At 42.7% G+C, this 22,914-nt stretch overlaps 2 protein-coding genes across 6 annotated transcripts; one reads left to right on the forward strand and one right to left on the reverse strand.

The window, feature by feature from the left end:
* Window positions 1-104: 104 nt before the first annotated feature.
* slc24a6a (solute carrier family 24 member 6a) lies at window positions 105-11,448 on the forward strand. 2 transcript variants are annotated; one of them, XM_068714921.1, is made up of 17 exons: window positions 105-605; window positions 831-932; window positions 4,082-4,158; window positions 4,293-4,367; window positions 4,799-4,883; window positions 5,817-5,920; window positions 6,078-6,152; window positions 6,521-6,546; window positions 6,685-6,738; window positions 6,927-7,063; window positions 7,386-7,555; window positions 8,828-9,098; window positions 9,252-9,418; window positions 9,522-9,636; window positions 9,848-9,960; window positions 10,301-10,366; window positions 10,615-11,448. In XM_068714921.1, exons 1-17 carry the CDS (start codon window positions 497-499, stop codon window positions 10,723-10,725), a joined length of 1,857 nt encoding a protein of 618 aa, XP_068571022.1. In that variant the 5' UTR covers window positions 105-496; the 3' UTR covers window positions 10,726-11,448. The 2 variants fall into 2 exon arrangements, with proteins under 2 accessions (XP_068571022.1, XP_068571023.1); XM_068714922.1 differs by having other exon boundaries at window positions 7,386-7,474.
* Window positions 11,449-13,280: 1,832 nt separating this feature from the next.
* Window positions 13,281-21,368, reverse strand: dpf2l (D4, zinc and double PHD fingers family 2, like). 4 transcript variants are annotated; one of them, XM_068714926.1, is made up of 11 exons: window positions 21,302-21,368; window positions 19,202-19,362; window positions 18,791-18,898; window positions 18,375-18,568; window positions 18,068-18,160; window positions 17,891-17,975; window positions 17,326-17,460; window positions 16,578-16,709; window positions 16,369-16,481; window positions 15,553-15,634; window positions 13,281-15,047 (listed from the first exon to the last, which is right to left on the reverse strand). In XM_068714926.1, exons 1-11 carry the CDS (start codon window positions 21,331-21,333, stop codon window positions 14,962-14,964), a joined length of 1,221 nt encoding a protein of 406 aa, XP_068571027.1. In that variant the 5' UTR covers window positions 21,334-21,368; the 3' UTR covers window positions 13,281-14,961. The 4 variants fall into 4 exon arrangements, with proteins under 4 accessions (XP_068571027.1, XP_068571026.1, XP_068571024.1 ...); XM_068714925.1 differs by having other exon boundaries at window positions 18,375-18,571; XM_068714923.1 differs by having other exon boundaries at window positions 18,743-18,898.
* Window positions 21,369-22,914: the final 1,546 nt, after the last annotated feature.

A 22,914-nucleotide genomic window follows, 5' to 3' on the forward strand; every position in this document is an offset into this window, starting at 1 on the left:
AATGTTACCGATTACTTTTCACATTTGGAATTGCATGCACCAGTCAAAGCGCATATTTGCGCCCAATGCCTTCCCGTCTCTCCCAGTCGCCCCTCCCAGTTGAAGGCGCTCCCTGGTGGTCTTGTCCGTGACTTGAGGAAAACACCCCCTCCCATACGGAGAACCACTAAGTGGGGTACCGTATGTAGGGCAGAAGGGATGGAGACGACGGTCTGAATCGAGGGATGTTTTTTATATCGGAGCTGGCTGATGATTCCATTGTGTGTCTGCTGGAGTTTGAGCTCGTGCATGCGGATGCTGCGTTGATGCTGAGATGCTGATGACAGGCCGAACCCACCACACACGCTCCTGTATCGTGGATGGAGCCCAAAGCTAAAATAGCCGAAAGAAGATAAATTAAAAAAAGGGAGAGGCCAGTTTGACGGGTCTGTTTTGAGGAGGACTGTGTGGCGACATGTTCTGAGCGGGGAGCCGCTGAGCGAGGGCGTCTGGCGGGATGAAGGCACCGAGGAGACCGAGACAGACGCGTCTCCTCCCGCGGCTCTGCGTCTGTGGAGTCACTCTGCTCGCTGTCGCCTGGGTCTTCAACTTCAACGATGTTACAGGTGCTTCACAGGCAATATACACAGACGTTGTATGGTTCCATCTGCACTGAGCTTACTCGTTACTTGTGTTGTTTTTAACCATGCAAATAACATTATTTAGATGTTAGATTGCAGTAATATTAGTTATTTACAACCATGTAATGTTTTAGCAAACACTCAGATATACAGTATAGTGACTCATATATTTTGTTGGTATGTATTTAAATGTCAATCTCTATTTTTTAGGTTCCCACGCATCCACTGTGAATTATGACATCTCCTTGTCCAAGAGAGAGCTCATCCAGCAAGAAGAAGACAACAACAAGACTGACAGTATTTCTAGATCTGGTGAGACATTTAACCGTGTGTGTGTGTGTGTGTGTGTGTGTGTGTGTGTGTGTGTGAGAGAGAGAGAGAGAGAGTGTGAGAGTGTGAATGTAAATACCTTCATGAATCAAGGGAGGTGATTTCTTCTTTTTTTATCCTTACAATAATAGAATACATACAGTCACTTGTATTGGACTGGGGACCTTTTAACAGGCCTAGATTTAAGTTTGGATGTTCATGTGTGTGTGTGTGTGTGTGTGTGTGTGTGTGTGTGTGTGTGTGTGTGTGTATGTTTTGTGTGCCGAGGCAGTGTGAGAGTGTTGTGTTTAATTCAAGTCTATCTCCTCCGTGCATCAATCCATACCTCTCCGCTCCACCTCATCCTTCAACTCTGCACATCTTGATGTTTAAACACAGTTAGGTCTTTGAGGGGACCCGGTTGCTAGGAAACTGAATGCTGAGTTTGTGGTTGGATGGCGTGGTGCATCTGGAGCTGTTCAAAGTGCCCCTGCCTTATTGTAATGACCTGCTGATCAGTATAGCCTCTCATCAGCAGTTCTCTCATCGCTTGTGTGGTGCTTGGATCCATTAGGCTGGTTTGAAAGAGAGAAACAGTGACAGCATTTTACGATCTGAGAGATGAAGAGATTTAGTTGCCAGATAATAAAGCTGCATATATTGAGCTAAAGAAAACTCCCCGTGGGAAACACAGCACAGATTAACTTCAAGGCCTCAAAGACATTATCTTCCTATTACCATATTACTGTTTTCAAGAGCACCATCTTGTTTTTGGTGATAAAAATATGCAAACTAAATCATAGTATTATTCAATATCTGTCTCCATCAGTCTGCACAATGTTGCCTCTGTGCAAGATCTCATCCACTTTAGTCACACTTGTTTAACTCACATGTTTGTTGCTTTTATTTTCAGTGGTGGTTTTATAAATCCTGAAAGTCACTTTGGAGGCAAGTTTCCATGTTATTGGTTGTTTTGAGCTGCCTCATAACGAGAGCTTTTTTGGGGCTTTTTTTTCATGGCGCAGTGAGTCGTGGCATTTGTTTGAGCTTTGAAAGATGGTGCAGTCTAGCAGAACCCCTCTTCACAGTTGGAAAGAGGGTGGTTGCAACTCAGTCAAATTAGATGCCTCTGAAGGTCGACTTCAGAGGAATCGCTTTTATGAAAGAGTTGAAAAATGCCAACATAAACACTTGGGTGCAGATAGCATGAGTCACGGATTGAATTCACAAGATGAGAGATTTCAAACGAAGTAACTGAACTGGTGTAGTCACATGACTGTGGCACCACTTTAACCTCAAGCTGTCTCGAGCCTTGTGGCTAGGGGCTACAACCGGACACACATTCAGCCAATGAGAGCGCAAGATACAGACTGAGTGGAAATCTGGCGGAGAGGTTGCCCGTATCCTATATGGACCAAAGATGTTGCACCTAGGGTTTTGATGTTTGCATGAATTAACATAACACAGTTACTGATCTACACAGGTGAAATATGTCACACCTGTGTCACTTCTCACTTGTCTTGTAGTGTCAAAGCGTAGTTTGGAAATATCATGTGGGATTCCAGGTGAAGGATCTTGTAGTCAGTGTGTGACCCCAGTTACCGGTCAGTCATGTCGTGTGAAAACCACGACTTCATGACTGCCAATTAAAAGACAGCAAGTTGTGTAGTGTGAACAGTACAGCAATCTGATGACGTTGAAATTTGTGTTGTGTGAACATGAGACAACGAACCTGAGGCTCTTCTCTAAGGGCCACATCAACTGTGGAGCTGTTTTTCCATCTTTTTTCAAGAGCTTGGTTTTCAATTTTAGAGCATGACTTATTGATTTCACATTCAGATTTTGTACTTGCCCTCAAAACCCTGTCCTCACACTCAATAGCCCCTGCTTGCGCTTGGATTTGCTCTGCTTCTGCTCAAACTGCATGCTTGCATGCAGGTATATTGTTGCTTGCCCAGATTCCTGTGTTCCAGCTTCAGCCCTTCTCCTCACACTCAGGCTGCTTCTGTTTGCTTGTGAGTAACCGCAAGAAATATAGCGAACACATCCGCAACGAGGCAGGGATAATTTAACTGGTCAACGCTACACCTGGTATTCCATTGGTTGGGGCATTTTGACAGGGTTATTGCCTCCCAAAAGAAATCCAAGAGCAGAGGATAAATCTGAGAAATTATGTTTTACGAGCACACAGAAGCAGAAGAAGTGTGAGGAGAAGGGCTGAAGCGCATGAAATCTCTGCAGGCAATTCTATATCTGAGTGCAAGCGTACAGTTTGAGCAGAAATCAAAGCGCACCCTGAGAGTGAGGACAGGGTTTTAAAGGAAAGCATTACAAAATCTGAAGTGAAATCAATGAGTCATGCTCTTGAATTGAAAGACCACACTTTTGATTAAAGATAGGGAAAAAAAGCTCCATAAACAACACATTTAAAGGTATATTCAACATTTTCCTAACACACAATATATATAGGCTGATACAAAAATAAAGTACCTCGGGGTCTTGTTCGCGAGTGAGGGAACAATGGAACGTGAGATTGGCCGGAGAATCGGAGCAGCTGGGGCGGTATTGCAGTCGCTTTACCACACCGTTGTGACGAAAAGAGAGCTGAGCCGCAAGGCAAAGCTCTCTATCTACCGGGCAATCTTCGTTCCTACCCTCACCTATGGTCATGTGGACTGGGTCATGACCGAAAGAATTAGATCGCGGGTACAAGCGGCCGAAATGGGTTTCCTCAGGAGGGTGGCTGGCATCTCCCTTAGAGATAGGGTGAGAAGTTCGGTCATCCGTGAGGGACTCGGAGTAGAGCCGCTGCTTCTTTGCGTGGAACGGAGCCAGTTGAGGTGGTTCGGGCATCTGGTGAGGATGTCACCTGGGCGCCTCCCTAGGGAGGTGTTCCAGGCACGACCAGCTGGGAGGAGACCCCGAGGGAGGCCCAGGACCAGGTGGAGGGACTATGTCTCCAAACTGGCCTGGGAGTGCCTCGGGATCCCCCAGTCAGAGCTGGCTGATGTGGCCCGGGAAAGGGAAGTTTGGGGTCCCCTGCTGGAGCTGTTGCCCCCGCAACCCGATCCCGGATAAGCGGACGAAGATGAATGAATGAATGATACAAAAATAATCATCATTAGTTTACTGTCTGTCCATCTCTTCTCCAGCTATCAGTGATTTTCCTGAAGACATCTTCACTCCAGAGCAGAGGAGACAGGGAGCGGTACTCCTTCATCTTCTCTGTGTGAGTATCGGCTCTGCCTGAAAGCCAGAATTTGAAATGACGGAAGCTTCATTTTTTGTTGGATTAAACTCACAAACAGGTATATAAGCTTATATAAGCCATGTGGCCAATAACGTGTCTCCTGTATTTCACAGGCTATCTACATGTTTCATGCGCTGGCTATTGTGTGTGAATTTTACTTTGTGCCATCACTGGAAAAAGTATCAGAGGTATGAACTAAAGACATAAATAAATGAAAGCATGTAGGACTTATAGTATAGTTTGTCTCCAGTTAGTTCATGTTGTCTCTGTGTTGTTTCAGATAAACCGGGATTTTTAACGAAGCATTTGTTTATTTTCTTTCCCGTCTAATGCTTTGAGGATAAAGAGTTATTTTCTTACTGTCTATATATCCCTCGAAACAAAGTAAACCAACAATGCATTAGTCCAGATATATCAGTATGGTCTGTCTTCCCCATGTGTCACCCAGTCCCAAGCACATTTGTTTGAACTGAAGACCTAAATCTTTATTAAAAGGCAAAAAAATCTTTGGATACACATAGTAGGGTCAAACCATTGATTTAGGATTTGTTGACAAGAAGAAACATATAAAATATCACCAGTTTCATCCTTTAAACTATTTAAACTCGTCTTCCTCCAGAACCTTCACCTCAGTCAGGATGTTGCCGGCGCAACCTTCATGGCAGCTGGGAGCTCCGCCCCCGAGCTCTTCACCTCTCTGATTGGTCAGTGTGGCGCTCGTTTAATCAATGCCTCACCCTACTGAGTGCTACATCAGTTCTCCAATTAAGTGCAATCATATGCATCTTCACCTGACTCAGACTGAGAGGAGTCGAGTGAATGGAGGCAGACGCACTGATTTAAAGCGTCAAGTAGACATGAACAAAGATGGCGAGAAGAGCACGTTTCATTTTGCTTGATGGTTTGCCAGCTCACCTGCAAATTACTTCAGTGGTCAAGATGTTCTCACAAGTATTTTCTTGTAAAAAAAAATAAAATCTTTGGGTAGAAAAATCACAGAAATCTAAATTTTTCTTTTTTTAATCCAGGCATTGGCATTGATGAAATCAATCAAGTTTTCCAGAGTAAAATGTAGACAATAAAAGGACGTTGTTCACAGTGTTTGGAAGCTTTGGCCCAGATATAAAACAGAGACAGAAACTCACACATGTTTTGGGAATGTGAGACACTGAAACACTATTGGGGATATATCCTGAATACATAGATATAGATAGATACATATCATACAGTTTATTAAAACAATATAAAACAAATATATTGTTGTAGTTTGTAAGAATGGAACCTTTGCTTCTGAATCCATGTGGCTTAAGGACATTTTGTCATATGTTGCCTCTTAAGTAATCTATTTTATTCTCAAAAGAAGAAAGGCTGGCTTTCATAAGTATTTGGAATGGCTTTAGGCAATATTGCAGTGAATATTCCACATGAGTAGCATAAGATAAAAGATATCCACAGAGCATCTGTGGTTATGAACCGAAGATGCAATATTTCTGTTAAAGGGAGAGAGACATTACGTCTAACTTGAATACATTTATGTATGCTCGGGAAATACAATACAACATTTATTAATTTCAGACCACATTAAATAAAAAAATTCTGATGATTCATAGCTTCTTTTTCCTGTTCCGTGTTTTTAGGGGTGTTTATCACAAAAGGAGATGTGGGTGTGGGAACAATCGTGGGATCAGCTGTCTTTAACATCCTGGTCATCATCGGCCTCTGTGGCATCTTCTCTGGACAGGTACAGCTAAAGCAAAAAGGAGGACGGATATTACTTTTTCAGACATAAAAGCCAATGGATGTTTTTAAAGCATTTTTTTTTTAAATATGATGACATCATCTCATCTCAATATGCTTGATTTCACTAATGAAAATGTACAATGTGTGTCTCTTTGCAGCCCATCTCTCTGAGCTGGTGGCCTTTGTTCCGTGATGCTGTCTTCTACATCCTGTCCATAGTGGTGCTTATCATGGTGAGAAATCCTCCAGTGTCCACAGACATCACCTACTTTAATTCCTACATTTACAAGACCACCAACAGTATATATGGCTACTAGTGGAGAGAAACTACTCACTCAATACAAACTTATAGCTTGACGGAACTGGATTTTTGTGGCCAATATTCATTCATTATCCTATCAGTTGTTATATGCTTTTTTCCCATTAGGATCCTTTTAGTTTGTTTAGTTTTAGAATTGTAACCAAGATGCGATGAGCTAATGCTAGTAACTTTATTTGCCAATATTTAGCTAATTAATCTTCTATTTTCCTTTGATGAGGTATGGAAAAAGTATATATATTGTTTAGATGTAATTAAAGTATATTTTAATTGTTTTTGCAGGTTATCTATGATGAAAAAGTCCTATGGTAAGCCTCTGTTGATTGGATATCAGTTTGCAAGATAACTGACTGTCAGTGTGACGAATGTATTCGTATTTAGAAATATCTGTGTGTGTGTGTGTGTGTGTGTGTGTGTGTGTGTGTGCATGTGTGTGCATGTTTCAGGTGGGAGACCATCATCCTGATCTCCATGTACGGAATATACATAATCATCATGAAGTGAGTCTCTCTTTTTATTCCTCTCACATTCACATCCTGCTGTAATCAAGCCACCACACTCTCTATACCTCCTGAAGACACGACATCTTTGTGTGTGTGTGTGTGTGTGTGTGTGTGTGTGTGTGTGTGTGCGTGCGTGCGTGCGTGCGTGCGTGCGTGCGTGCGTGCGTGCGTGCGTGTGTGTGTAGGTTCAACAGATCTCTGTGCAGCCTAGTAGAGAGACACTGCACCAGGGCAGGTCAACCATGCCTGAGTAGCCTACGACGGCCCACTGCTGTCGGAAATGTCGGAGACTGTGACAACGACATGGTACCGCTGAAGCCAGGTGCTGGATCTTGTGTATGCACGTGTGAATGTGAACATTCAAAACATGGAAAAATGTCCCCTCAGTCTCTGAGCAGCATTCAACAGACCTAGTGACACATTTAAGACTGACAGTCAAACCCATTTTTGTTGCCCTGTGGATTTCCAACAGGCTGAAATAGAACTAGACCACATTGATGGACAAGATTTGTCTCCTCTTTTTCTCCACTCTGTACTCTTTGTGTTCTTGTTTGTCAGCTGTCTTTCTTTTCCACTGATATCTCCTGCTAACTTCCATCTCGCCCCCCCCCCCCCCCCCCCCCCCCCCCCCCCACGTCCCCCAGATTCATGTGTGGTGGCCGGCCAGGACTCAGGGGTGGTGATGGTGGATGAGATGCTGAACCTGCATCCCCACCAGCTCTCCTTCTCAGAGGCAAGCCTCCGCCTTCTCATCACCCCGCATTTCCCCCCCTTCACCCGCCTGCGCATGGCAGCACGCATGGTCATCAACGAGGTACACTGCACTTGCTTGCACCCTTCACATAACGTCAAGTTCCCCTGTTTTCGGCTAGGTTGGTGGGTATTTAAATGTGCATGTGCAGCATTAAAAAAAAATATATCACTGTGAAATAAGCAGGGTCATATTGGTCAAATTACAGTATATATATATATATATATATATATATATATATATATATATATATAAAATGAAGGATCACTGCACTCACGCTTGTGTACCTGAACTGCTCCAGCGGTTCGTAAATCCATTCCTACGTTTGTGTTGTAAAGTCCTCTCTTAGTAGTTACTAACTACTTGCTAGTGTCTTTACTAAATTGTGTTGCACCATTAAAACTTAAATCACAAGTTGTAAAATAATGGCCCAAAAACAGTTTTCGGGGCCTTTACTACGTTTAATTTCAACGTATATATTGAGAAATGTGTGTTTCAGAGTTAGTAGTATCCATACAGTTTACAATGAGTGGGAAATGCTGAACTAACTGACTGTATTTATTCATAGCAGAAAGCAAAGAGTGGCATTATATGGACTTATTGAAAGAAACAGCCGATTTCAGTGAGAATATTGTTTCTCCAGTGTTGCTTTCTTTGCTGAAGTATCGAGGTTGTTGTTGTTTTTTCAATCCTCCCACAATCTGCCATTATGAGAACTCTTTCAGCTTATCTCCATTTGTACTGAAGGAAAAGTCAGTGTGCGTTTAGAGGCTACCATTTCAGCTTTGTTGGTGGTGTTTGTTATGGTAATTATGCTTTTAGTTGCTATATGGAATTGTTAAATTTGGTAGTGATTTATCAATTCAAAGATTCTATTCACAGCGCAGCTTGTGCACAGGCGTTTTGCAGTTAGACAGAAAGATGAGATTGATTTTTTGTATGTCATATTATCAAACAACATCCTATTTGCTGCCACAAAACAAACACACACACACACAGACTGCTGCCTAATGCATAATATCAACCCACAAAAGCAGACAAGAAGTCAATCTTCAAATCGGCTCTCCTGCATGTGTGCTTGACATTTCCAGTATCAAATTAAAGTGTGACTTCCCCTGCTGCCCCTGCTCTGTGCCATGCCCCAGATCACTGCTTACCAAATCCGCTCTGGTGAATGTGAGGACATGCCTGGCTGTGTGACTTCTCCTCCTGCCAGCTCTCATACTGTTAGCTACAGTCAGATTGAGTTCTTTCTCGTTTCATTTTGATTTTGTCTTTTTTAATTTCCTTCTTTCTTTTCTCTGACTTAACCCTCACTCCCTCCCCACCCCGCAGAGGCAGAGGCTGATTCGGTCCCAGGTGGGACCGGAGGAGGGAGGAGCTTCAGGGGAGGAAGGTTTCGGTGCTAACGGGCCATGGGGGAGGGAGAACGGGACGGCGTCGGAGGGAGACAGGCACCCGCTTGAGGAAGATAAGGAGAGGGGTAAAGAGACAGGGGGGGAGACGGGTGGTGGAGCACAGCCTAAAGAGGAAGAGGAGGAAGAGGAAGAGCAGGAGGAGGAAGGAGAGGAGGAGAACAGTCCTTTCGAACCCTTCGTCCTGCCAGGTGAGTGGTGAATGAAATCAGACACTCACACATTAAAAAGCTAATTAAAAAAGAGATGATACTAAGATTATCAAGCCATGCCACATGAATAAGTTTGGATGAAACTTGTGTGCACATACTATGTGTGTGTGTGTGTTTTCACAATTCCTTCAGATGGTTGGTGTGTGCGTCTGAAGTGGCTGCTCTCTTGGCCCTTGAGCGTCCTGCTTCACTTCACCATCCCCAACTGTAACCTGCCGCAATGGGAGCGCTGGTACCTGCTCACCTTCCTGTCCTCCACGCTCTGGATAGCCCTCTACTCTTACCTCATGGTCTGGATGGTAAGAAACACAGTAATTCACCAGCATACTTGCATGTATACACACACACACACACACACACACATACATATACACAGCCTCTTCCCTCTGTGTCTCTGTCTAGGTGACCATAATCAGCTACACACTTGGAATTCCAGAAGTCATCATGGGCATCACTTTTCTGGCAGCCGGCACCAGTGTCCCTGACTGTATGGCCAGCCTCATTGTCGCCCGACAAGGTGTGTTTAAAGTGTCTCAGCACATATTTACATTGTTGAATCATTTATACCACCTAGCTTTTTTGCACATTTTACTATGTTACAAAACTAAGTACACTTTTGACAGAAAACTGAAATATTCAAGCCGTTTGACTGGATGTTCTTTGAATGCCTTCGCACTTCATACATGTTTACATATTTTTTTAATTGTGTGTATGTCAAATTGTTGCAGGGATGGGCGACATGGCTGTGTCCAATTCCATTGGCAGTAATATCTTTGATGTGCTGCTGGGCCTGGGCTTCCCCTGGGCACTGAGGACTCTCATCGTCAGCTACGGATCAGTGGTAACCCGAAAAGTTTTCTTTACCTGATATCCTATACAGCTGACTTGACCCATGATCTTAATAGCATAACAATATCCTGTTGGTTATCCCGTCTCTCCCCCTTGTCACCTCTTGACTATCCACTCATATATAAAAAAAATACTTTTATCAAATATATCTTATATCTGAATATTGCTCAGCATTTCAAAGAAGAAATGAAGATGCCTTTAAACGTGAATGTATTGGAGGCCAAAATACAGTAATTTACTGTATTTAAGTATAGAACAACACCTTGAATGAACACAGATTGTATCAATGGAATTTCTCAAAATGTTAATGCTTTGTCATCTCTGTTTTTTAGGTGACAATCAACAGCAAAGGCCTGGTATACTCAGTGATTCTTCTGTTGGCCTCTGTCATACTCACTGTGAGTTAGATCCCCATCTTATCTGATCATTGTTGTTAAAATTCAGTTAAATCATCTTATTTCTGAGATTGTAACATGAGTAAACAAAGTCTGCACCAATATCTGTTGCCTGTTTTTCTTCACCAATCATTTCATCTTATATTTTTCCTGTCTCGGCCTGAGTGCCCTTGTCTCTGTTTTCAAACTCGGGGAATTATATTTTGGGCAGTGCGAAGGAAATGAAAGCTCTCCGTCCATTACTTTCTCAGGTCCTGTGTGTCCATCTGAACTGCTGGAGGTTGGACCGCAGGCTGGGACTCTGTCTCATACTGCTCTACGCCATCTTCCTCCTCTGCTCCGTCGGCTTCGAGAGTTTGTAAAGGACACGCGCACCCTCCCCATACACACTCACGTACAGAGTCATACAACAGGACGCATGAACAAAATGTCTGACCTGTTGTCCTGCTTCACTGCTGCCATTATTCATCAGATGTACGGACAGATGAATTTTCATTTCACTTCACGGTGGCCATACATGTTTGAGCAGTGTTACTTCGATACCGGCTGCCTAAAAAGCTACATTGTTTACCTTTGATAAACAAGTATTTTACATAGTTTTGTACCTCCAGCCCAGATTTTGTGTAATCAGACTCAACTGGTAATGCACTATGTCTCGCAAACAAATTTATAAAGTATTGTATTTGTATTCTGAAACCAATATTGAATGAGCCCCAAAGTGTGTAACTTATTAATATTTTATGACTGCCACGAGTAACCTCAATGACCAGATGATTACACATATACATTTATGTAGTTCTTCTCAGTGCTTGAAGTAATTTTATGTAAAGTTCAATGTTGAGTTTTCATCACGCCTTTGTGTCTGTAGTTGTAACCAGCAAAGCATGGCTGATCATCACGCTCCAGATAATTGCACTAAGCCACTGTTGTCTTGCCCCCCCCCCCCCCCCCCTTTCCTCAAAGCTTCTCAGCACAGAGGTGGTATTTGTGTGCTGGAACAAAGGCAATGTGTTTTTGAATGTCTGTGTTTGGAGAGAGTCCTTGAGTGTGTGTTGTTGAGTGAAATAAAATATTATGTTCTGTGAGGTTTTGCTTTTGTCTTCTGTAAATTGCTTTAACTTGCGCTTATAAGTAAAACTTGACAAGAATAAGACGACCGAAAATACATCAAACCAAAGCATACACTATAAAATGTGTCTTGTAGTTAACAACCAAATTAAAGGAAAACAACTAACATGTATGGCATACGCAGTGTACGCCTTCCACAACCAAAACCCCAAGGGGGGTCGAGATAGAAAATCTTTGAAACTTACAGCTGAACAGTGAAATCCAAAAGTGTACACATGAACAAAATGTCTTTTTCATCTCACTTCCACATTAAAATGCTGAGCTAGGTTAGGTAGCATGCCTCTCTCCCTGGGATGCCTCCGACTGCCGCTCCACGCTCCCTCTCATGATCCCAGGTTAGGCCGTTTTTTCCGGCCATTATCTCACAGAGCAACGCCAGCACCATGGACAGCGCCCAGAAACACACACTTTGACCGGTCAGTTGCCGGCCGAAAACACCACCATCAGTCCCCGGAAGCAAGTCTAAAAATCGGCCCCGATCTCCTCTTGACACCCGCGGAGGTGGCCCCAGGATGTGGCCCCAGGATGGGACCCACACAGGCCCGGGAAAGAGCACTTGAAGCGGGCGCTAACGCTAGAGTTCGCCAAAATGCGCCCTCACTTTCACCCGCCGACAGCCGGCCAAAACGACCACCAGCAGTCCCCAAAACCATTTCTAAAAATCGTCCTGGAAGTCCTCTTGACACCCAGAGGGTTGGCTGCGGGGCGAGACACACACAGGCCCCGGCCCACACTCGTGAACTGGGCCAAAAGACGCTTGCGTTTGCCAAAAATGCGCTCGACAGTCGGCCACATTTACAGGTAGATTGCTGGCCGACCAGACCACTTGCAGACCCCAAAATCAGCTCTACATGTCGGCCTGGAAGTCCTCTTTTCCCATGGAGCCACTTTTGGGATTGGACCCACAGAGGCCCGGGGAAAGGCACTTGAAAACGGCTCAGACGCTCGAAAAAGTCACTTCAGCACTATGGACGGGACACAGGAAAAGGTCATTTACCCGGAGAAAGGCACATTTCCCGGGTGCAGGACCTCCGCAGCGTCCCCTGGTCACCCACCACCTCTGCCACAAGCAGGCCCAAAAAACGGGGGGGAAAAAAATAATAAAATAGGCCTCCAAAAACACCCCCCACTCTCCACTCATCCACACCCGGAAATCAGGCACATTTCCCGGGTGCAGGACCTCCGCAGCCCCCCCCTGGTCACCCACCACCACCTCTGCTTAAAGCAGCCCGAAATAGTGGGAGAAAGTGTGTAAAAAGCACTCCCACAGCACCGCCCTCATCCCCCCCCCCACATTTCCCGGCCAAAGCACCCCTTTGTGCCCTTTTTCCGTGTGTGGATGAGGGCGGTGCTGTAGGAGTGCTTTTTACACACTTTCTCCCACTATTTCGGGCTGCTTTAAGCAGAGGTGGTGGTGGGTGACCAGGGGGGCGCTGCGGAGGTCCTGCACCCGGGGAATGTGCCCTTTTTCCGGGTGTGGATGAGTGGATGAGGCCGGTGCTGTGGGAGTGCTTTTTACACACTTTCTTTTCACCACCCCCCCCCAGCTCACGTTCCCTATTAGTGGGTGAACAATCCAATGCTTGGTGAATTCTGCTTCACAATGATAGGAAGAGCCGACATCGAAGGATCAAAAAGCGACGTTGCTATGAACGCTTGGCAGCCACAAGCCAGTTATCCCTGTGGTAACTTTTCTGATAAACTTGGAGTTTCTGAAAATGTATGTCAACTACATTATGCAATTCCAGCAGGAAAATATGTATTATGTAAAACAATTAGAACGAGCATGTAATTCAAAGTGATTTTATTTCAGTCAGGCTAAATTGGCTTTGATACCAAAGAAATGTAAAAAATAAAAATAGTACAACAAAGTACATAATTTTACAAATACTCATAATGGAGGTCTGACATATCAGAATAATCAAATAAATTCAAACATGTCACAGTCATAACAAAAATAGAAAAAGTCAATACAGTACATAGAATGCATTAGGAGCTATATTGAAGTGTTTGCTATACCATAGACTTTACAAAATTCTACTAGAAAAAACTCCCCAATACCAATGGAATATCAGGTAATATAAAATGTAAAAAAAAAAAAAAAAGGCACAACAAAAAAAAAAGTGTGGTGTGAGGGTGTGTGCATTCATACAGGTGCAATCTGCATGCAAATCTGCCTCAGTGTGACAAATGATAAAAGCAGCTACAGTCTATAAATGATTCTGTGGCATCAGTTTAACAGCAGATGTTGACTTGTGAAGGATGATGTCACTGCAAAACTGTTTCTTAAAAGCTAGCACAAAACATCTTTGAGAAAAGGATGCACCTTTATGTTTACTAGTTTCCCATATTGGTCAGTTTCCTCCAAAAAAGAACAGAATGATCTGACTTATTAAAAGCCATGTTTTTCCAAATAAAAGAATGTTAGCTCTGTCTGATGGAGAAATAATATTGAAGACAGGCATTTCACTAAATGTTTCTGTCTCGTCATGAGTCCAACTTACATTATAATGGTCCGTTGTATAGTGTTTGGTTAAAGTAACTGATCAAACCAGTAACAGAATCAAAGATGACAAGTTGGTTTTGGTGCAACCCTAAAGAAGCAAGGCCAAAGAGTTTGTGCTAACAGCTTAATGAGTTAAAGCCAAAGTTTTTTGTTGGGAAAAAATTAAGACTTTTTTTTTTTTTTACCATCTTTGTCCCATTGATTTAAAATGAAACAAAGATGGCTGATGTAGTAATGATAAACTCCATGGATAATTGTTGTGTGTATTTCTTACGATGGTGGACCTTGGCACTGACCGGCTCCCCTCAGGGACACCTCTTTAAAAGATTTACGCTCCAATGGATAAGACAAAAGTACACAAACAAATGCCACTACAAAAGTCCACTAGTAACCAGAACAATAACAATAGTAGTAGTAATAATAATAATAATAATAATAATATTCCTCGACCGTATAAGTGGTGATTTTTTTTATCTTTCTCCCGCATTCAGGGAGTAAAAATAGATATTTTGGCAGAAAAAAACTGTGTTGTCTTGACAGTCCACGCTGTGTCGTTGTGTGAAAGCGTGCAGATAATTAGCTGTGAGGCTAATCCGTTTGCTCCCATGGAGACAGCGGTTACTGCATGCTCTCTGTCTCTGTATCTAGTGTGTGTGTGTGTGTGTGTGTGTGTGTGTGTGTGTGTGTGTGTGTGTGTAACAGTCCAGAAGAGAGTGTGTGTCTATACTGTATATACTCACAATATGTATGTGTTTGATGGCAAGCCGCGGGGGTTTTGCAGGCAGGTTGGTAGTGATAGTTTGATTCCCATGTTGACAGACCCCCCCCCACACTGACTCTGTAGGTATTAAGACTTCTAAAGCTGATCTGCGATCTGGCTCAGCTACATCTGGACAGAGCCTGGTGCTCTGGACTGAGAGGAGGTCTGATGTTGCCATCTGGGGCGGGACTTGTTGATATGATGTCACTCCGGGGTGGAGCTCTGGTTCTGCTGGTATATGGAGGCTTTGTCCTTCAACAGAACCAGGCACAGGTGGCAGCTCCAGCTCCCTGTACACAATATAAACACAGTGAGGCCAGGTTCACTCCTAAATAGAGACGTAACAAATAAATATGCTTGACTGATGGTGTATTTCTACAACTGTGTTTGCATTTGAACAAATCATTATAACATAATTTACGAAGGTAAACTTGCTGTAATCTTGTTGCTCAATACTCATTTTTACTGAGCAGAGCTGAACCCCATCCTAATGGAACCGAGTGGAACCTCCATACGTGAAACCTCCATACGCTAGCTTGGTTAGCTCATTAGTGCCAACATTACTAACATTAGCGCTACTCCTCTCGATTTCAACATGGATTTGTTGTTCACAATGTAGTATTATCAGTGATCAACAACTAAAAAGCATTAATGCCGATCACCTGATTGCATATTTTTTACTGAATATCAGCCGTTAATAATCAGCAGTAAAACTGGCCTTCAACCAAGTGATGATATCAGGGATGTATAACAACATGTCCTTCGTGTGGGTTAGCTTCTGCAGTATTAGCTTACCCTCCGGTGGTTCAGTCATGGGGGGACTTAGACAGTACATGTGGTAGCCTCGGTCACAGTCATCACAGAACAGCAGTTGGTCCTACAAAAACACAACACCATGTTCAGTCTACTGATGAGACAGGAAGAGAACATCTGACAAGCAGAGGAAGTGAGACAGTTGTGTTCATGATGAAAACTCTGGCTGATAGCTGCAGTGCTTGTGATAATTGACTTAACAATTCTGAATATCATTTTATTCTAAAATTTAGACATTTCATTTTCACTTATAATAACTCACACTCACACTCACACTTCACTATATTTGAGGAGTCTGGTGTACAATTTTGGGCGCAGTTTTACAATGAGAACGAGATTGAAATCTTGTAGCGGCAGTAAAGGGACAGTGCAATATTTAGCATATCCAATTTGTCTGAGGCACACGTATTTCTGTTGGCAACCAACTTGCTGTAATCTTGTTGCCGGTTTTGCTTCATGTTTGACAGTCACATGGCCAGATATTTATAAGACCTACATGAATAACTTTCAACAATTAAATCAGTAAACAAGGCAAGTGAGAGATACTGACAATATGTCCATAAACTTTAGGAAAAGCATCCTTTTCCCTCCATTTCTGCCCTCTGTCCAAACTAAGGCTGCTTTAAAACAAAGCATAGATGATCACAGAGAGCAGAAAGTGGACTAGCCAGTGTTTCCTTCATGTCAACTGCATGTATACATTAATTCATGTCTACATGTATTCATGCATACATGACCTGCAGGAAGGACGAGAAGGGAGAAATGTTGTCAAGTGTGTATACATAAAGAGGAGCTTACATCATTCTCTGAAGTGCCGCAAACATTGCAGCACTTGCACTCTATGCACTGCCAGCGGTAGGTCTTCACTGCCGCCATCATCACTGGCGTGAACTGCAAGCATGTTGGGTGGCCTGCCGGAAGGAGAGGATGTGGAAGAAATGTTGTCACGGAAGATGCAAGAACAGAAAACTTCAATTAGTAATGAAAGAGACATGTCCAGGTCATACCTGAGCGTCCACAGTCGGAGCAGGACACCAGCCCCTCTGATTGGCCAGTCTTCTGGTTTAAAGTGGAGTCTCCCAGACAGAAGTCACAGTAATCGTTGGGCAGTGCCAGCCCATTGGGACCCTTCTTAGTAGCTGAGAGGAGAATGAGTGAAGAAACCATTCAGTGCACATTAAAACACTCTAAATTGAGGATGAATACCACTATCTTTTTCCAGATGAACATGTAGCTGTTGGTCTGACGGTAGTAAAATGCAGTTTATAAATTAAATATTGTTAACTTGTTCATGCCGCATCAAACAAACTTCCCCCTTCTTATCTTAGTAACTGGCTGACGATGTATATAACTCATGATCAAAACAAATGAATGACTGACAACTGACAAAACGCACGTGTTGAATGGATTTGCTAACACGATGTTGAACAGCAATGCGATGGATATGTTGGGGGTCAAAAAATTCAAAATATGAATGATATGCTTAAAAAAAAAAAAAAAAGACAGGAATCCCAACTGTGCAAGCATGTTTCAGTCAGGAACACTGAGTCTAATCCCAAACTTGGGATTTAAAAACATGAAAATCAAAAAATGAAAAAGGGTGTAAAAAAAAAAAAAAAAAAAAAAAAAAAAGACAATAGAATGAGAGAGAGACTTCCCTTGTACAAACACACACATGCTACATGGCATGCAACCAAACCTCCCTTCCCTCTCTCTCTTTCTCTGTCTCTCTCTCAGCACTAGAGAGTGACTCACTCTTCTGCTCCTCAGGCTGGCGAGGAGTGGGTGGTGCCTCGATCTCCTCGCGGTCCTCGCCCTCCTCCTCGGCCAGGTGAGAGTGTGTATAGTGGTAGCTCAGTCCAGGGCGGTTCTTGTAGCGCTTCCCGCAGACTGACACACACACACACGGTCATACAAAGTGTTAAAGTGATGGCGGCTAATTCTAACTACCGTCCAAAAAAAAGGCACAAGAGGGAACCACAAAACGATGCCGTTAATCACCCGACAACCGGCTTTATTTTCTATTTTTTTCAACTTCAATATTTGGCTAACGCGCCAGTAGGCAAGTCATACAGCGGAGGGGAGCATTTGCACAGTTTGATGTGGCCAGCAGGAAGTTACAGAGCACGCGCGGAGCGGCATCTCAGGGGAAAAAACAAACGCATTTGGACTTTTTAAATTTCTATGCTGTCAAACTTAAGTTCCAGATGGGGTCTGTCACATCACACCATGCATGGCAGAGGGCTCATTTTTGTCTTTCAGGGTAAAATGCAAAAGCCTCTCTTGACACACAGACTTTGCATTGGAAGCGTCTACTCACTGTCGCAGGCGTACGGTTTGTCCCTCTCCTCCAGCGCTGCAGCCGCAGCCTCTTGTTTTTTCTTGCCATTCTTGTCGCTGCGCCCCTATAGAACCCATTCAACAGTTGACACGTTGTACACTATTAAAAACATCAATCCCACGGGGAACTGACTGCAGAAAGAGATGAGGCACTTACCTTGGACTTGCTCTTGCCTCGTCTCTTCGGGGTCTCATCCTCAAAGTCTTCATCATCCAGGTCGTCCAAGTAGTCGTCGTGGTCTAAGACTCTCTGCAGTGAGAAGGTTCTGGATTAGAATTTATGAACTCTTCCTCACTATACTTTCTTAACATCTAGAGTTTGATGCTTGGGAAGAACTTGTAATACAATCTAAATCCATCCCTGTTCTTTGTCCTGTGCTCTAGCAACAACATTGTCATACAAGTTACTGAATAGCAGTTGCATTGGCAGAAAACAGGAGTGTGAAGCCAGCTTTGAGTGTCACCTTGCGGACACGCCCAGAGGACGTGTGAGTGGTCGCCGAGGTGGCCGGAGGCTCCACAGCTGCCGAGTCTTCGTCAGGGCCTCGAACATCCGACACTCCGCTCCTCCTGTCAAGGGGCTCCCCCTTCAGTAGGGCCTCCAGACTGCTGCCATCCACTGCCCCCAACGCATCACGCTTCAGATTCAGCTCCAAATCTGCTATACACACACCAAGCAAACCGGTAAAACATTCATTGACATGACATGAACACAGAACCAGACAGACACAGAAACATTCCCACATTAATGAACAGAACCAGGAGGATCTTTCTGTGACAAATTAAATATGAACAGATATTTACTAAATTCTACGAGGATGAATGAACCCACGTGACTGTTTTTGTGATGGCAGACAGGATGTTCCACCAAAAGTGATACCTGCTTTGAGAGGTGGGAAGGCCAAGCGGGGGTCCTCCGGGGGATGAGAGCGGCGTTTCTTTCTCCAGCGACGAGCTGGGTAAGTATACAGCTGCCCCGGAGCGACACCTGATGACACACAGAACAGCACGTATAGTAGAACCAGCAGGCGGAGTATGTTTTGGTGTGATCTGTGCCACGTATAACTCCCCTTTTGTGTATTGAAAGGTGTGTTTTTTGTACAGATAGCATGCTAAAAGTACAGTGCAAATTAAAATTAAAAAAAGATTACAAATCACATAAAAAGAGAAGTTCTATCGCTAATTTTCTCAGTGTATGATTACAATTTACAGATTATTTGTAAAATGATTTCACTGAACTCAAAGTCAATCAATGGTAGTGTTAAATTATCATTCCACACTCATTATATACCTGCACTCCGGTGTCTCTTCTCCATCCAGATGTAACAGTTGGACTGGGCTACACCAGTCTGAGAGTCCAGGAAAGGCATGAGGATGCTGCGCTCAGCACACAAGCGAGCGTTGTAACTATGACACTGCTCCATGGCATCTCTGTAATACTGCTCTCCCAGCCTGGAATGAGAAAGTTGAACACTGTTAAGTCAAATAACACAGATTAGGATAGACTGTTAATAATTATTGATGGATAAATATGGCAAATGAAGCTTTAAAATAATAAAACAGTGTAAAACAATCACTGTTGAGCTACAATGTAATGTATGCAAGAGGTATATATATATATATATATATATATATCTCTGTCTCTGCATCGCACACGTATGCAACCCACACTATCGCCATACTTTACAATCATAAAATGGCCTTGTTGTGTTCCAAGTTTTATTTCTGAAACCTCTTACATATATTTCATTGATTTGTTACATACAAAGATAACAATCCCTTAAATTTGAGAACCAAAGTTCATTACGACCACCTGAATAGTAGTTGACCAATTACTAGTCACTTATTGTCTTTTTCTGGAGGTCTCAAATGCATCGAATTCAAGACTGTCTTCTTCATAAAGATTACCGTCTTTATTTTTTTTTAAGAAACAGTGAGCAAGGCATGCACTTAGTGAGACATTTTTCAATTAAAATATAAACTTTGAATTGTCCTCAGGGCAACCAACTAGGTAACACTGTTTTTACTTAAATATCTTTCGAACAATGTCTTGTTACAAATCTACCAACATACAAACAGATACTAATAAAGCTATAATAAGCCAATATCAGCCTGGCCAACACTATAATTCTGTGAAAAGGGACACATTCACAATAAAAGTTATGTTCACATTAAAACACATTTTCTTGAATGGTTATGTGTCGCAGTAACCTAAACTTTGACACACACTGGCTTTGTATAACTGCACCGGATCATCCCCATGTTCCCAGGGCATGTGTGTCTTGTGATATAAACTAACATTATAAAGGGATTAGTAAGAGCTATCTTTGCTGTTGAAGTTGCAAAAAGGATGAAAGGGGACGGATGTTTCAAATGCAGTTTGAATGGTAAAAGTCTGTTGAGCCACTGTGGAGATATAAATGTGAGTGCAACAGCAGTAGGCTATCAACTTTGGGTGGTTTCAATACATTGACCCAGCAAAACCTAAAAATTAAAGTGAACATTTGACCTATGGAACAACATGGCTGAGAACATAAAACCCGTCTGAAAGGTCTCCTTTGTGTGTTAACTTATATTAAGACAATATTAAGCTGCCATCACTGCAAATGGCTTTTCGGGACAACCGACTGTTACTTTGTGTGCATGTTGAAGCGTAATTTATGACTCTCACTTCCACCACTTTGATATTTCTATCATGTAACATGATCACACATTATAATACGGCAGCCATTTTCGTTGTAACGTAACTAGAATGAATAATCACCATATGGTGAACGAGTGAGTGCCGCCGTTCCTCACACATACAGCATTTGTTCTCGGCTTCACACTCGAACCAATCTGTCGCATTGTAATAACCAGCCTGCTCTCAGGACTGTACTATCTCTACATGTATTAACAGCAAACACACATCGACCAAGCCTGGCTTCTCTACAATGCACAACAGCATCAGTAACGATGGAGGGACGTCAGAACAAAAGGTTGATTGTTAGCGAAGCCTCTCGTCACAACAAAGCACCCGCCAACCTGACAGGTTACTGGTAAAATAACGCTCTTATTTAACAGCAGGCGTCTGGCTAGCAACAGTTTGTATTAATTGTGTCCAAACCCACATTCAGCATACCACTGTGGCCATGTTAGAAATAAGTAATAACTATATTACGGCTCCACAATGGGTTCGCCTCAAGTATATTTGCCCACAGCTAACAAGCTAACATTAGCTCAGTGTAACGATATTCTCTCGGGACAAACATTGTACTGAAGATTATAGGATGCGATGTTTAACGTTACAGTTGCCAGCAGCCTACAGTAACATGATGATTGATCAATTTATAGATTCAACTCTGTCTGGCTGCTCGTTTTATTCTCACAACATAATAAAAGGTAAACTTACACTTTCACAACACTGTCGACGGCCGCCGCCATGTTTGCTTATTGCGGTTGTGCGAAGTGCCACTGCGCCTGCGCATGGACGGTAGTGACCGGTACCGCCTCCTAAGGTGAAAAACATGAAGTGCCCTTTAAACAGACTGCATCAATTCAGCAGACACTCCACTTTAACTAATAATAAGATACTTATTTTGATCAGACGATATTTAACATCTTTCACCTCCTTCATCAACTTTTCTTTTTCATTAAAATCTCTTAACTTCTTTCCACTGACATAAGGCCCAAACGTGCTGAAAGTGGTAACTGACGCCAATTGATGCACTGCATGCACCTGATTTCAGATGCCAACTCTACAGGACAGACAGTATTTTATGAAAAGGTCGCTATTCAGGCGTTTAAGTATCAATCAGCCCAACAGTCCTCATACCTTTGACATTGTAGTTTAAATTGGGCTAGAAATAAAGACACCGTTCCACAATGAATTACTAACACAAGCAGTAAAAACACAGCAGAAATATAACCAGCAGCACACATACATAGACAAAGCACGTATAAAAAAGACAAAACATAAGACCAGCACCATAAAAAACAGGAGACATATAACGTAATGAAGCTGCCATCTAGTGAGCTGTGTACTGTACTTGATGGGACTTCGGAGGCACCAAAGGCCAAGGGCCTTTAAATACTTAAGATAAGATAAGATAAGATAAGATAAGATAAGATAAAATAAGAAAAGATAAGATAAGATAATTCTTTATTAGTCCCGCAGTGCGATCATGTCTATTGTACCTATTACACCCTAATCTACCAAATCTAAAGCCATTAAGAGAAAGGTACAGTTTTCGTTGTCAGTCCAAGAAACCAATACATATTTATGTTGTTATTTAATGCATTGTTTTAATGGAAACCAAATCCTCTAGCCGTGGATAAATGATTATGACTTTTGCCCAGACATAATCATTACCCTTTGCTGACTGGACAAGCACACCACTGTCGACTTGGGCTGTCAATTTTGCTTCCAATTTTCACTACTGGAAATTAATGGCAGCTGTTGGTGTCAAAACTTTCCTCAAATAGATGGACCTTTTTTTAAATGAAAGCTATCGCAATGAGCCGCATGTTGATTCAAATGTGACTAAAATAATAGTTGCCTTATTCCATACGACTCTACCTCTTTTCCTGTTTTTTATGACCTGCTTGAAAGAACGTCCGCATGCCATAGCATGTTTATTTCAGCAACTAGACCAGGAGTGTCAAACTCAAGGCCCGCGGGCCAATTCCAGCCCGCCACGTCATTTTATGTGGCCCGCGAATCCAGTTGCATGTTGTTTCATTTATTATAAACTTTGCCTCATTTGCAAAATGTCTTAAATTCAAATTACACTTCAGACAGTAATTTATTTTAGGTTTAAATCATGATGTTTAAATATTTAAATCAGCTGTTTTTAAGTGGAAAATAGTGGCAGCAATTTTCCCTCTCTGGGTCAAAGCGTTCAATTATCACCACTTCTACTTCACTGTCTGTTTTCTAACCTTTGCTCTCGCCTTTAGAACGAATGAAGAAAGAATGTCTTCAGATTCCTAAATAGTTACTTATCATTTTTCCTTGTAAATGTA

Source organism: Cebidichthys violaceus, unplaced genomic scaffold (assembly GCF_023349555.1).
Source record: "Cebidichthys violaceus isolate CVI_PGR_0920_01 unplaced genomic scaffold, fCebVio1.0.p SCAF_2, whole genome shotgun sequence".
Classification (NCBI taxonomy): domain Eukaryota; kingdom Metazoa; phylum Chordata; class Actinopteri; order Perciformes; family Stichaeidae; genus Cebidichthys; species Cebidichthys violaceus.